Genomic DNA, 15,038 nt, shown 5'->3' with positions numbered 1-15,038 from the left:
GAATAACTTTCTTCGGAAAGGGCACAAACATAGCCTTCCATTCATTTGTTTTTCTTTAAAAGCTTCATTTGTCTTGAAAATAAAACTGTCAAGTAGCAGATAAACATTAATTTTTTCAAAAATATAGCAGCAGTTAAAACAAAAATTTCCAAGAAGACGATTTTTTTTATAGCGAAGTAAAATAGTCTAAAAAAATGTGGGAACCACCTCTGTATTTTCTAGAACACGAGTTTTATAGTATTCTGAGAGTAAGATCTCTTTTAAAGAAATTAATGGACGTTTGACGTTTTAAAATACAGGAGCGTAAATATTTGCTTCTTTTAAAACATTTTCGCAGTTTAATGAATATATCTTTATCAAACAGGTACTAAGTATAAAGACCTTAGAATGTTTTTGGTGGATATAAAGTTAATGTGAACTGAGGTTCCTGAAGTTTACAAGTGAAAATTTCTTTTAATTAAATATATGTTTTTTAAAATGTGTGAAATTCGTACAAAATCCTAATTTTTACAATGTTTAAGCCTATTTTTGTTCTTTATTTTATTTATTTATTAATATCAAGCACAATCAGATATCTACTATGTTTCATGGATGGTTAGTTTTCAAAACCCGTGATTCCAGTTTATGAAATGAATCAGATAACGCAGCCTTTCAGATAACGATAAATTTGATCTTATGATACATCTTAATAAATATAAAATTATTTCTTTCAAAAATACATAATTGATAAAAGTGCTTCAGCTTTGAATGATGTTTTTGTCAAATATTACCAAAAATTAGCATAACTCATTTACATACCGATAACCGCTACCAATAAAAGCTCGAAATTGCACTTGTAACAGCGCAAATTCTGCTGGTTAGGAAATATCGTAGAACGATAGCTATCATGAAATATGTAAGACTGATCGAGACCCTGGTTCCCAGATCCTAGTTTCCAGACATATTGGACAGCGCCACTTTTTCTGGGGGTTACCTTTAATAGGTCATTCACCGGGTCCACTCACGTGGCTAAAGAGTGCGGAAAAGCATACGGAATAATGTTCAAACTTTTCCCAATGCTTAAAACTTATCAGCTTTCTATCAATTTGAAGAGTAGAATCTACATTACATCTATTAGGCCTATTCCCGCCTGGACTACTGCCAGAGAGAAAGACTACTTTAGGTGCTGTAAAGTAAGGCTATTAGAATTATCACATGTGCCCTGTATTTTATAAGGAACAGACGCCTGCACTCGAATCTAAAAATAGAATCAATCAAAGATTTCACCGCATGGACTAATGGACGATTTTATGAGCGAACTTTAAGAAATAACCCAGCAAATTTTGCAAAAATCCTAGAGTACGACATTCTCGAGGAGGATAGATTATTTAGGCCTTACCCTGTTCATTTGCTGCGTACTAAACTTAACAATCAGGTTCACCAATGAGAAAGCAGAATTCCCTAGTGTTTTTAATATTCAGTTTGATATTGTACTTTTGCAAATGCGTGAATTCTGAGAGATTATCAGCATCGACACCGACCAGTCTTCAGACCTCCACTGTCTTCAGTTTAGGATCCAAGCGCTTCAATCTGTTCTTTTTCCCTTATCCATGGTCCAGTCTCGATGTTCCCGGCCCACTGTAGTCGGAGTTGACAATGACGCTTGTTCAACAGACGCGCATGAGTTGGATGTCTGCTGCGCAGTCTCTTATCCAACAGTGTCCGCTGATTTGCTTGTTCCGAAACACTTGCACTTGAGCCTACACTGTATTGGGCTGTCAACTGAGCCGCTCTCTCGCACCGATTTGCTGCACCAAGCGGGATAGTCTCCGACGTCCTTTTTGTTTGATGACACGTAGACGTCGAACATTTTGGAATCTGCTGCTATCAAACATTCCCCGTCATTTATCCACTTTGAATAAATATCAACAACGGCAGATCATGAGCAACCTACAAGTCATGCAGTTTCGGATACACTCGTTCCGAGATTTTGGGCTATTACTATCTGTCCTAAATCAAATTCGCTTAGGTCAATAGCCTTTCGCATCACTCCCAGAAGGAGGTAAATGCAAGAATGAATCCTTACTCCAAGTTTCAAGTTCCGTTGTATGCTGCGAGTGACAACCAAAGAGCATGTTGTTGCCTCAACGGATGTTTGAGATGGAATGTGTGCAGGTCGAGAAGTCTAGGAAGGCAGTATAGCAGATTCCCATTCCTTACCTTTTCCAGCAGCAGTTGAATACCGTTCCCACTTAATCACGTGCCCTTCATGGCATCCAGACGAGTTTATTGAAAAATGTGGGGATGGTCATAATATTCTGGCTCGTCAGTGTACCGTTGTTTAAAGAAAAGATACCGGATTTCAAAAACGTAATTGCAGTATTTTAGATGTTCTCTTTAAATAGTTTAGTTAAACTGTTATGTTAAACTCCTCACATATATTGGAATAGGAATTTCTATGATCAGAGGTCTTTTCTGTGAAAGATAAATTAAAGCTGATAATTGCAATTCTCTAAATGCAGTGTATTTAATTTTTCATTAAATTGTAGGGTTTATATTTATTTTAACTAACATTTATTTTAAGTTTAAACTATCTTTCCTGTCAAGCCTTACTTTCCCCTGGAACTGCCAATGCCAGAATATGTAAATTTTATTAGAACGCGCAAGGATTCAAATTATCAGCGGAAGTATTCTGATTTAAATAGAAGGAAACGAGTTCGGTGTGATATTCTTACTTCACGAGCGCGGAGGTAGTTAGCGAGAAATTGAAGAACCCCGCGTGTCGGCCTATGTGCTTGGCGGGAAGTAGTGTTAATCGTTCAAGTGAGCTTCAAGTCTGCTGAATTAGCAGCGGTATTGGGAAACGCGGTGAGTTAGTTATTTTAGAGAGCCTCGTAGTTAGAGTCTTGTCTTTAGTTTCTTTTCAGGTTATTATTTTTATTTGACTGCCGAGTTGGCACAGTCTGTGAGCGTCAAGAGCACGCCATTGTACTTTTTACGTTGAATAAAAAGGGACTTAAACCCTTCACAAGACTCTGTGTTTTATACAGTTTTCACAGTCACCTCTTGGTTGCGTGCAAGTTGGAGGCACGCAACGTTACATTGGCGCCCGAACACTTATCGAACTGAAATGGCCGAAAATTGGATGGAAGCCGCTGGACAACACCAAGAAATGACAACTCAGTTGGAAGGATTTGGATACCTGGTCCAGACTTTGAGAGCGTCAATCAAGCCAAACGTCCATTTCGACGGAAAAAATTCGGTGTCGGTATTTCTAGAAGGTCTAGAAAACCACTTTCAGCTCTACCCTGTTCCTGAGAGACAAAAAGTTGCCATCGCCACATCAGCACTAAGAGGACAGGCCGCGCTATGGTGGAAAAACATAGGCAAATTTTTATTAGGGGAAGTTGGAAGCCAGACATATATATTTGAAAATTTCAAAAAATCGTTAGTAAAGGCCTTCCCCATAGTGAAAGATCGCGCACGGCTGGAAGCCGAACTATATAGTTTCTATCAGCGGGATACAGCAGAATTGACGGACTTTATTCTACGAAAAATCAAGCTAACGGATATGCTGTATGGAAAGAAACCCGATGCGGAGATTATTGAAATAATATTACCAAGATTGTTACCCGCTGTTCAAGACTACTTTGAAATTAGAAACCCAAGCACATTGCAGGAACTTTTCGAATTGGCGGTGAAGTTTCAAAATCGCAGAATAGCGGAAAAAGCGAGAGGGAAAACATATTCTCAAAGTACCCGAAGGAAATCTTCAAAGGAGGAAACCAGAAATGGAAATCGCTCTTATGGGGGAAAAAGCTATCAAGCTAACGCATCGAAACTCGAAGGTCAAGGCCCAAAAAGAAAATTTGAAAATAAGCATCCGCGTACCCAAAAGACACAGACTGAAAGGAAAGCTTTAAACGAATAGAGGGGCCTGTGAAAGGGAGGGTCCAGACCCCGGAAGTTTTAAAAAAACCCTCAAATAGACATTTAAATACGGTCATCGTAAAAAACTCACAGCTACCAATTATACAAGTCCTGGTTCGCGATGTACCAGTAGAAGCCCTCATCGATACAGGAGCAGAAGGAAATTTTATGAGTGAAAATTTCTTCAAAAAGAATTTTTATAGGGTACGACTATTTAAAACCAAAAATACGGAAATTATAGCGGCGCAAGGAAAAACATGTCACTGCATCGGGAAATTATCATTAAACTTACAGGTAAAAGAGGAAAGTCTCAAAGTATTAATTTTTGTGGTGAAAGATCTGCAACACTCTCTTATTTTAGGTATGGACTTTTTAAGGGCCGCGAGAGCCAAATTAAATTTTCAAGATAGTTCCGTGGTGTTGGAGATGGACCAGAGGGTGGTGGAACCTGTGGAGACACCGCAATTGGACCTTAGCCATCTGAATGACCATGAAAGGAAAGCAATACAGCAAGTGGTGAGTAATTTTTCTCATTTATTTTCAGAAAAACCAGGAAACTGCCAAATAGTGACGCACAAGATTCAATTAAATGCCGAAAAACCTTGTAGGACTAAACCTTACCGCTATGACAAACAAAAAGACGTAATCAACGAAGAACATATTCAGGAGATGTTAAAGAATAAAATAATAACGCCCATAAATAGTGAGTACGCGAGTCCAGTCGTACTATGTAGGAAAAAGAACGAGTTTCCTCCTTCGGATAAAAGGGCTTGGAGGTTTGCTATTGATTACAGAAAACTAAATAGTATTACCAAATTTCCAGTTTACCCTTTGCCGGTTATAGACGAGATCATTAGACAGATCAAATCGACAAGATATATGTCTACTTTGGACTTAACGTCTGGCTACTATCAAATAGCTATGAGACCCGAAGATATACATAAAACCGCGTTTATAACAAAATCGGGCACTTATGCATTTTTACGCATGCCCTTTGGGTTGTGTGGGGCCCCATCAACATTCCAGAGAGCTATTGACATTGTTCTAAAGCCTGTCCTATAAAAATCAACTTTAATTTATCTAGATGATATAATTATAACGAGTAGTACGTTGGAACATCATATGAATGATCTAGAACAAGTTTTTAAATTATTAAAAGAGTCCGGTCTTACAATTAACGCCTCAAAATGCAAGTTCGCAACTAAAGAACTTAAATATCTCGGTTATAAAATTTCGCAAAAGGGTATAGAAACGCAAGATTCAAAAATAAAAGCTATTAAGAATTTCCCACCGCCCAACACCGCCAAGAAACTTTCTTCTTTCCTTGGATTATGTTCTTACTATCGATCTTTCATAAAAGATTTCGCTAATATTGTTGAACCACTCTTAGTAATCAAAAGAAAAAAGAGTAAATTTACGTGGACAGCGGAAGCTAACACAGCTTTTGAAAGATTAAAAGAAGCGCTTATTAATGCCCCTGTTTTAAAATTCCCTGAGGGGGACGAAAACCTGGAAATTGCGGCAGATGCGTCAGACTATGCGGTGGTTGCGCTTCTTATGCAAAATAACCATCCGCTGGCATTTTTTAGTAAAACATTGAATCAGACACAAAGGAATTATACAGCTACAGAAAGAGAAACATTAGTCGTATTAATGGCTGTACACAAATTTCGAGTTTATTTCGGCAAATCGCCAGTAACAGTCTTTTCGGATCATGCGGCTGTTGGTAGACTTTACTCGGGGAAAAATCTAACGCCCAGGTTAATAAGATGGGCTTTAAAACTCCAAGAATATAATATCACAATAAAATATAAACCGGGTAAGGAAAACAATGTAGCTGACGCACTTTCTCGTATAAAACTGGACGATGAAGGAAATGAACTTAAATGCGCTGTGTTGACTTCAAAAATTTTAGATTCTAGAGATACGGTTATTACTGAACTGAAAGCTGATCCTGAATTTGGAAATATCTATGCTTATTTGAAAGACCCCAAAAGCTTTGAGCACACAGATATCGATGCGATAAGAAATAGAGCAAAAAACTATGAAATAACAGATAATTTATTATTTTATACGAAAACAACAAACGAAAATCTTGAGTACAAACCAGCCATCCCAGCCTCGCTTCGATTAAGCATTTTGAAGGAATTACACGACGCGAAAACAGCGGGTCATTTAGGGGTCAGAAAGACTTTAAAAAGGGTACGCGAGGCGGTATATTTCCCGCAATTATACAAAATAGTAACGGCGTATGTCAGGTCCTGCAATCAATGTCAGTTAATAAATGATATTAATTACAGCCCGGCCGGGTACTTAAATAGCATTCGCGCTACATTTCCGAATGAAATTTTAGGCATAGATCTTCTTGGTCCCTTCCCCCAAAGCGAGTTAAATAAAAATCGTTTTCTTTTAGTAATAGTAGATCATTTTTCAAAATGGACAGAAATTGTTCCACTTAAACGCGCGTCAGCCAAAACAGTCGCAGATGCATTCTTACACAAATACATTTTAAAATACGGTGCACCGATAAAAGTCATTAGCGATAACGGAAAACAATTCATTAGTCAAATATTTGAAAACATATGCAATGGACTTGGCATACGCCATATCAAAATGGTTCCGTATAGACCACAGGCTAACATAGCAGAAAGAGTTAATAAAAACATAGTAAAAATAATTCGCAGTTACGTGAGCACACATCACAAGCGCTGGGATGGCTACATAAATGAATTAGCTTATGCTTTAAGAACGGCACATCATGATACTACGGGAAAAACTCCAGCAGAATTATTCTTAGGTCGAAAATTAATTACGCCTTTAGATAAATTATTCTTTGTGCAACAAAGAGAGCTGGAGTTTAAACAAAAAGATGTGCAAAAGTTGATTGATCAGGCGCTTAAAACCTCGGATACTGCAAGAAATAGGCAGAAACTATATTACGATAGAACACGCCGTGAAGCAGATTTTAAAGTTGGGGATAAAGTATTGAAGCGGAAATTTTCTTTATCAAGTGCCCCAGACAATTTTACGGCAAAGCCAGCTCCAAAGTTTGAAGGCCCCTATGTAATTCAGGAAATCAAAGGGGTAGTATTATATCTTAAGAACGAGAGAGGGGAAATCTGTAAAGCAAGTCCCGACCAGGTGAAAAAATACTATAACCCAAATGATTTTGAAATCCTTAAAAGTTTCTTGCAGGACTCAAGTCTAAACGAAATAGAAGGTCCAGAGACAACAACAACTATTCCACCACCCAAGAAACAGAGAACTGAAGAGAGACCTAGCACTTCTACAACCCGGACGTCGGTATCAAAAAGAAAAAATAATTTTCAAACTCCGGCGTTTAAGAAAAACAAAAATACAGATGCACCGGGTAAAGAAACCGTGGTAAAGAGAAAAACACCACCTACAAAGGATAGCAGGAGAAATTACACATCAAGGAGAACGCGCACACGGCCACAGAGTCAGGTGCCAGCAAGGCCGCCGTTCCGGAAACTGAAACGGCAAGAGGAGGCACAAAAATACGAGGAACAGAAGAAATTCAAGAAGGACTCCAGACCGGAGGACGTCAAGACCAGCCGTCCCAGGCAGAAACGGAAAGGCCAACAACCAGACGATTACTCCGTCAAGAGGCCAGCATGTAGAGGACGCAAAAGAAAAAGCAACGTGGACGACACTCGGAGATCAATAAGGAGAAGATTGACATCCATTAAACCTCTAACTTGGGATCAATTTTGCCAAAAACGGATGACGGAGTTTCAAGCATCGAAAACTCAAAGATAAGTTAAAACCTTCTATAAATTTTTTTTCTCTTTTGTTCCGAAATGTTATGTAATTCCGAATGTAAGTACGAAGTTCTATGTTTTGACGTAAGTCAATATGTCTCGGTTGAGAATTAGTTTTGTTTTACTTCATTTAGCTAAGGCAAAAGTATTATTTTCTTCAAGTGTAAAAGCTAAAAACAAGCATTTTCTGTTGGTCGAAAGACTAATTCTGTTATGTTAAAGCCAAAATTTGGCCGAAGATAAAAATAACTTCGTATTCTTGTATTAATAAGAATTTTACTTTCAGTGCCGCCAGCTTGGCGAAGAATGAGTAAAGTAAAAATTTATTTTCTCTTATTCATTTTATGGTAAATTGTAAAAATCATATGTATTAAAATCTTGTAAATGTACGTAAATACTTGAATGTTATGTAAAAGTAGAATTTAGTCTAGAAGCATAAAATTGTAGATGCTAAAAGTGAATGCTTAAAAGCAATGAAGTCAAAATTTAAGTATTAAACTGTAAAGTCATGCTCTAGAGCGAAAGCCTGCATGTTTAAAGATGAATGAGGGGGAAGTTAGAATGAATGTGTTTTGTAGGGTTCTTCACCTACATTTGAATTTTTAAGAATATTAAAGTAGCTCATTGAGTTGTAGAATGTCGAGTAAGGTGTGTCTATTTGCTTGTTGAATTCTAACAAATCATGGTGGTTAGGGGAAGTGTTGTAAGACTAAAACACGAATATTCCCGTTTGACACCACACACGGTGGAGAGCCAGGGTAAAGTTAAATTAATGCTTGAAAAATTGAATGAATGTGAATTAAGCAATAACTAAGAAAAGCGAATCGTTTAAAAACAAAAACTTATTGTGTCAAGAAAGTGTAAATTATAATGTATGTAGAAAGATACTGATACTTATTCCTTCCAGATGCTGGAAGGAAACACCAAGATTGATTGATGAAGTCCAGGAAAAGTTGCTGTAAGAAGAGAGCTTTATAACGATCAACAAAATTTTAGATACAATTTGTTACATAAGATTTTTTTTTTTTGTGTGTGTAAACGAGGTTCTCGCCAGTTAGTTCAGAATTAGAGAAACTTACAACAGGTCGTTTGTAGGACCTGCTTCCAAGTTTTCCAATTTCTGGCAGCGGCAAATGTAGGGTTTATATTTATTTTAACTAACATTTATTTTAAGTTTAAACTATCTTTCCTGTCAAGCCTTACTTTCCCCTGGAACTGCCAATGCCAGAATATGTAAATTTTATTAGAACGCGCAAGGATTCAAATTATCAGCGGAAGTATTCTGATTTAAATAGAAGGAAACGAGTTCGGTGTGATATTCTTACTTCACGAGCGCGGAGGTAGTTAGCGAGAAATTGAAGAACCCCGCGTGCCGGCCTATGTGCTTGGCGGGAAGTAGTGTTAATCGTTCAAGTGAGCTTCAAGTCTGCTGAATTAGCAGCGGTATTGGGAAACGCGGTGAGTTAGTTATTTTAGAGAGCCTCGTAGTTAGAGTCTTGTCTTTAGTTTCTTTTCAGGTTATTATTTTTATTTGACTGCCGAGTTGGCACAGTCTGTGAGCGTCAAGAGCACGCCATTGTACTTTTTACGTTGAATAAAAAGGGACTTAAACCCTTCACAAGACTCTGTGTTTTATACAGTTTTCACAGTCACCTCTTGGTTGCGTGCAAGTTGGAGGCACGCAACGTTACAAAATAATAAACTAAGGATGTTTTAAAACAAAATGTAGAAAAGTGGCGCAGCTTTATAATTTCACTTGATAAAAAATATCTCAATAAGTTTCTATAAATTGTACTGAGAAATTAAATATGTTACATTTCTTTAAACATCCTTAAACTTCTCTTTACACTTTTGAAAATGTCATAGATAAAAGAGTTTAATAATATTAATTCCGAGAACAAATGCATTTATAAATAAATATTTTCTGCGTTATATTTGGGTAGAAATCCATTTGGAAGTGTTCTCTTTTACTCTACGTTTCAACGTACTTTACCTATCATACTTTTCCAGTTCATGTTTTCTGGCAGCGCAAAATTATCAACACAACGTAACTAAAATTTAATACTAAAGACCATATTTAAATATCATTTTATTCAAACATACACGTACATGCCTTGATATACATTCCTGTGTGCGGAAAATCCTGATAAATGTACAAAAATATTTTTAACTATCAAAGAAATTTTTTTAAACTATGAGGTCGCCTAAGGCTCCCATGTGCTATAGTTAAATACATTTCAACCAAGAAATCTGTAATAGATTTAGGTAAACGTTCAGCTGCATATAAACTAATTGCATGAATAATGTTCCCATAGCATATATATGCGCTGTAAGGATTCTTAAGACTTACTGCTGATTCCAAATCATCTAGAACAATGTCCATCTTTGGTGACGAATTCTCAAAAACAGACTCCACGCGTTTCCTTACAGTATCTAAATAATCGTCACCGTATTCTTTTTTAAGGTGTGGATTCAAATCTTGGAATGTTCTTTTAAGATGCGCTCTAATCGCTTTACTGTTCGTCATAGCAGTTCTGAAATATACGAAGATATATTTTATCCAATAATCTGCTACAGAAGCAACAAAAATACTCTAAGTGAAAATATTTTGTAAAATTTCTGATATGGGTTTATTTTAAACTATTTTTGCACATAATAATTCAGGTTAAACTGAGAAATATCAAATAATGAAAGAAAATGCTTTGTTCAATAAACGATTTGAGAGACATTTGCAAGAGTCAATACTTTAATACATTGTTTTTATAACAGTTTTATGATTTTGTTGCGTACGTATATGGGTTTGTAATAGACCAGATGCGCACAGTTCCAACGATAGGTTAGAAAAATTATTTTATCAACAGAAAGACTTCAAAGTTATGGAATTTTCCACAGAAATACTCGTACAGGTGTTTACAGTTTCACAAAATACAAATAGTAGTTATGTTTCATACGTTAAACACAACGCAATGCAAAGCGCATCTAAAGAGAATGCTAATCCGGAAATATCTCCGATCTCAGGCTGAACTCAAATGCTCAAAAAGTGTTTTTTGTAAAGGCAGCAACATTTTCATAATTTTTATTACAAACCATGTTATAGTGGTGACTAGAATTATCAAATATTTTGCTGTGTAATTTTAAATATTATGTAACCATGTGTGTAATAACTGATTCAAACAACTCTCACATCATTGGCAGAGGCAAAATAAGAAGAGGAAAAACTCGTAATAGCAGAAATGATCTGCAGAATTAATCTATTAAAGAAACATATGTCTGTGGTCTGTATTGTGATAGCAGAGAAGACGATACGGCATTAATTTAAAAAAAATTATTTCAAATTATTTTCAAAGAACTGAAAAAAAAACATCATTGTTCTTTCAAAGAGCTGCATCCGGTCAAGTTTCTCCCTCTACAAGAGGACTTGATAAAGATACAGCCTTTACCATCATTCCCCGTTTGACTGTATGTGGGACTTCTATTGAAGAACTTGATATGATAAGGAGCAATTCTTAATACTATTTTGAAAAATAATTTTATCCACCAGATAGATTTATACGCTAGTAGACAACAGCAGTGGGCTACATGGATCCTACATTTCAATGAACTGCAGTTCCGTGACTTTTTCATCAACCTGATGGTGTTACTACGGGGCCAAAATCTTTCGGTGGACCGATCGAGAAAAACTGGCTGGCTGTGAAATACTTCTATTTTCTCGCTTTGAACGTACTGAATTCTGCATTCCTCAAATCAACAGAATAGTACTGAGCAAGGATCACTTGTAAGATATATTTTAATTTTATAACAGTTATTTAAATTTAATTGTGCTTTCCTATCTTTTCTCGTTTCAACTTACAAGAATGGGTATTTAGAAACGAGTTGAATGCAAATGAGTAAGAAGTCTTATTAAAGGAAGGTTTAGCTTACTTCAAGTGAGAGAGAGAGAGAGCTAGGAATTCTGAGCAGCGCATGTTTGCCTTCGGGCTAAGTCTTTCGGGAAGCTGTTACGCTCGACCGTATGTTACGTACCTTTTGATAGATTTTAAATTTAAGGACCAACTACGTTAGTTTTCTGTTAGCTTCGGCTAAGTCTCGTATTTAGTGATAGTTAGTTCTTATTTCTTATTTTTGAGTTTAAGCCCAAGTGGAGGATTTGTTGTAAGCCCGAAGAAAGGGGGCCGACCGTTCATCTTATTTTGAGTGAAATAAAGGGGAGTTAACCCTTGTTCAATTTACGATTTCTGTTATTTGAACTAAGCAGTAATTCGCTTAACAGTTCACCAGGTTTTTCGACATTTACTTTAGTATAAATAAGTGTGAGAAACTCTACAAACTATTGATTGATGATTCCAAGGGAAAGACTAATCGATAACTTCACAAGGTCAAAACTCAACTTGCAAGAGACAGACTATGTTTCCAACATTTGCTGGGATAGTTGCAATATCTCTCCTTCTCCATTATTAAGGAACATTACGAATAATGATATCAGAAATATGTTAAAGACTAATCGCGCCAACTAATTTCCGTAGCATTCCTTGTAAACCTAGGCTTGTGTTAAACTTGGAATCCTAGCGTCTAAGATGATGTGTGGTGCTGGTTAATAGACGACGTGATTAGGATGACCCTCCTGTCAATATAATGCTAGCAGGCTAGAAGAGAAACACGCTAATGTGACAATCAAAATCGTAAAAACAACCTTGTATTTAGCGTAGGTATAATGAAACACTCAATCGATTTCGAGGGCAGCTAAAGGTCCCTAAAATTCTGCAAAGTTGGGCTATTCTCCTTTATTTTCTTTCTAGGTATTTCTTTCTCCTGATGAGGAGGGACCTTTAGCTGCCCTCGAAATCGATTGAGTGTTTCATTATACCTACGCTAAATACAAGGTTGTTTTTACGATTTTGATAATGCTAGCATTTTCCCAAAAAGCTAACTTTAAGGTGCACTATTTTGAATAAAATAATTTAAAATGATAAATATGTTCAACGCTTGTTTACTGAAAACGGAAAAGTAAAATTATCATTAATTAAATCCTTACTATTATTTTTACAAAAAAAATTGTTTTCTTTTTTAGTTTAATGCGTAACCAATAAATAATTTGAAAATAGAGGTTTTAATCATCTTTTCTCGGTCCTCATACCCCAAAATTCAAGTTAGGAATAACTGCATTTCCTTAGTAGCGAATTTAATAATTATAAGAAACTGACAATTCTGCAAAATTGAGCTATTTTTTAAAACTTTGGAAGTGATGCACGAAAGGAAGATATATTTTTACATAAAGACTCTTTTATGCATTATGCATAGCTAAGCGATAGGCAACTTTTCCAGGGTATAGCGGTAGAAAGCATAAAAAGGATTTTTTTCAGCCCACTTTAGAGCGAATGCTTTTATTTCTAATGATTTAACACTTAACAGTAGCAACTATTACTTTTTTGAAATACATAAACGGATTTCTATTAGGCAAAAGGGAAAATTTTTCATCGAATAATTTAAACATTAGGCAAACTCAAGATAAGTCTGGATACAAACTTAAGTAATGAAAACTAGTTCTATTTGTCGTTTACTCGAGTAATTTTGTTTTTAAATGTTGTATTTTGAACTATCTAACATACAGAGCTGCTGTCATTACTGAATTACTCGATTAGCATACACAGCTTATCCATTAAAAAACAAAATTTTAAATTCATATAAACAAGCAATGTCCAGATCGAAAATTACTTTTCAGTTTCTTTAATTAAACAGTGACATGGCTAGTACTAATTAAAATAAGTTTTAATGTTTCTCTTTTTTTGAGTTCACAATCAAAACTTCTTACCTAAAAAATTCTGGTTCAACAGAAATCACTTTAATTCCCCAAGTCCCCATTTCTAGAGCTAGACACTCACTAAAAGCCTTTGCAGCGTGTTTGCTCATTGTATATGGAGCTATATGTGGGCCAGCTAGTTTTCCTGACACAAATAAAGTATCCTTTCATGTTAGTATATTGATACAATAAAAGAACATAGAATAATTAGTACAAAATACGCTAATGCTGTGAAAAAGCGTTTTTACTATAATGAAATAGTAGCTTTCAAATATGACAGAATATACACTCATGCTAAAAACATAAGCAACAAACGCTAAAAAGGTGAATTGAAACTTACAATTTATATGTGAAGTAGATATTCCATCATCGAACGCAAATAGGCAACTAGAATTAGCATAAAAAGCAATCCCGCAGTCACAGTACAGCGCCTTAATTACCGGAGGCATGCCGGACCTAAGCGTCAATTCGCAAGCAGATCTGGATAATCCGAGATAGCCAAAGCGGAAAGCGTAAGCCGAAGAAGCCATTCGCACGATGATATGTGTTGCAGGGCTGTCGGGATATCGCAAGTTGGTGCAAGATAATCCGTTATTGCAAAAGAGCTGAATGTGCATCGTAGTATGATCAGTAGGCTGCTCAATCTTTACTAAATGGATCAAAATCTCAGTAGAAGACGTGGGTCTGGACGCCTGAGCATTACCACAGCGGCCGACTTCACAATCTTCACAGTCTTACACATAGCATCAGAAAGTCGGCCGATTCCACAGCGGCCGACTTTCTGATGCTATGTGTAAGACTCCATAGATCATTGACTCCACGACAGTTGGCGTCGCATCTTTCTGCTGCTGCAGGACGGCCGATATCCTGCCAAACTGTGTCACGTTGACTGCATGAAGGTGGAGTATACGCCCCACGATCTGTGGTTTGTCTTCCTTTGTTCCCAACGCATGTCAGAATTGGATCCGTGAACATCTCAGTTGGACACCAGAGAAATGGGTCTACGTACTCTTTATGCATGAGTCCCAATTTAATATCAAGAGCGATTCCCCGAAGAGCAAAGATATGGCAAGAGCTAGGGATGCATTATCGGGGGCTTAATTACTCCTCTGTAAGGGTCGAAAGAGACCCTTACAGAGGAGGAGGTGTACTTGTATGGACTGGGATAGCAAAGAACGTCAGCACTGATCTCTATGTGATTCCTGCTGGTTCTGTCACAGAATATATATGTGGGATGAGGTTAGGATTAAAATAGAGGAAAGCAGTAGCATTTTAAAGGTATTTAATGATGAAAGAATAAACATGATTATGGTATGTACAGAGTGAAACGGGAGTAAGATAAAAAGTTTGAATCGTCATGAAACGGAATCACATCATCATCGTCGAACAGCATAGTTCAGTTGCATCCATCACCGTGTCTCAATCTCATCGGAATGGAAGTCTGTCCATTTCCTCACGCAGCTTGAAGAAGTATCTCGCTACTGTAGTTGTTGCCAGATTTAGGAAAAGGCGGATGAGTTGTAGGATACATAACGATTTATCTGGAGTGT

The 15,038-nt window shown here is 36.7% G+C and overlaps 1 protein-coding gene across 4 annotated transcripts in view; it reads right to left on the bottom strand.

Moving 5' to 3' along the window:
* Positions 1 to 15,038, bottom strand: part of LOC118198245 (D-beta-hydroxybutyrate dehydrogenase, mitochondrial-like) — a 52,215-nt gene that overhangs the window by 11,368 nt on the left and 25,809 nt on the right. For 3 of the 4 annotated variants that reach the window (XM_035369874.2, XM_035369872.2, XM_035369873.2), the window contains 2 exons: positions 13,501 to 13,633; positions 9,764 to 10,225 (listed from right to left, as the gene is read on the bottom strand). The exons of the other annotated variant lie outside the window; for it this stretch is intronic. In XM_035369874.2, coding sequence (XP_035225765.1) covers positions 9,865 to 10,225; positions 13,501 to 13,633 — 494 coding nt within the window. In that variant the 3' untranslated portion in view covers positions 9,764 to 9,864. Of the gene's footprint in view, positions 1 to 9,763; positions 10,226 to 13,500; positions 13,634 to 15,038 lie in introns of those variants that run through there. 4 annotated transcript variants of the gene reach the window in all.

This window comes from Stegodyphus dumicola, chromosome 5, assembly GCF_044657685.1.
Source record: "Stegodyphus dumicola isolate Sdum_Otavi_A_Nest chromosome 5, ASM4465768v1".
NCBI classification, from domain to species: Eukaryota; Metazoa; Arthropoda; class Arachnida; order Araneae; family Eresidae; genus Stegodyphus; species Stegodyphus dumicola.
The sequence above is the reverse complement of the archived record's forward strand: the minus strand, read 5'-3'. Positions and strand labels throughout refer to the sequence as shown.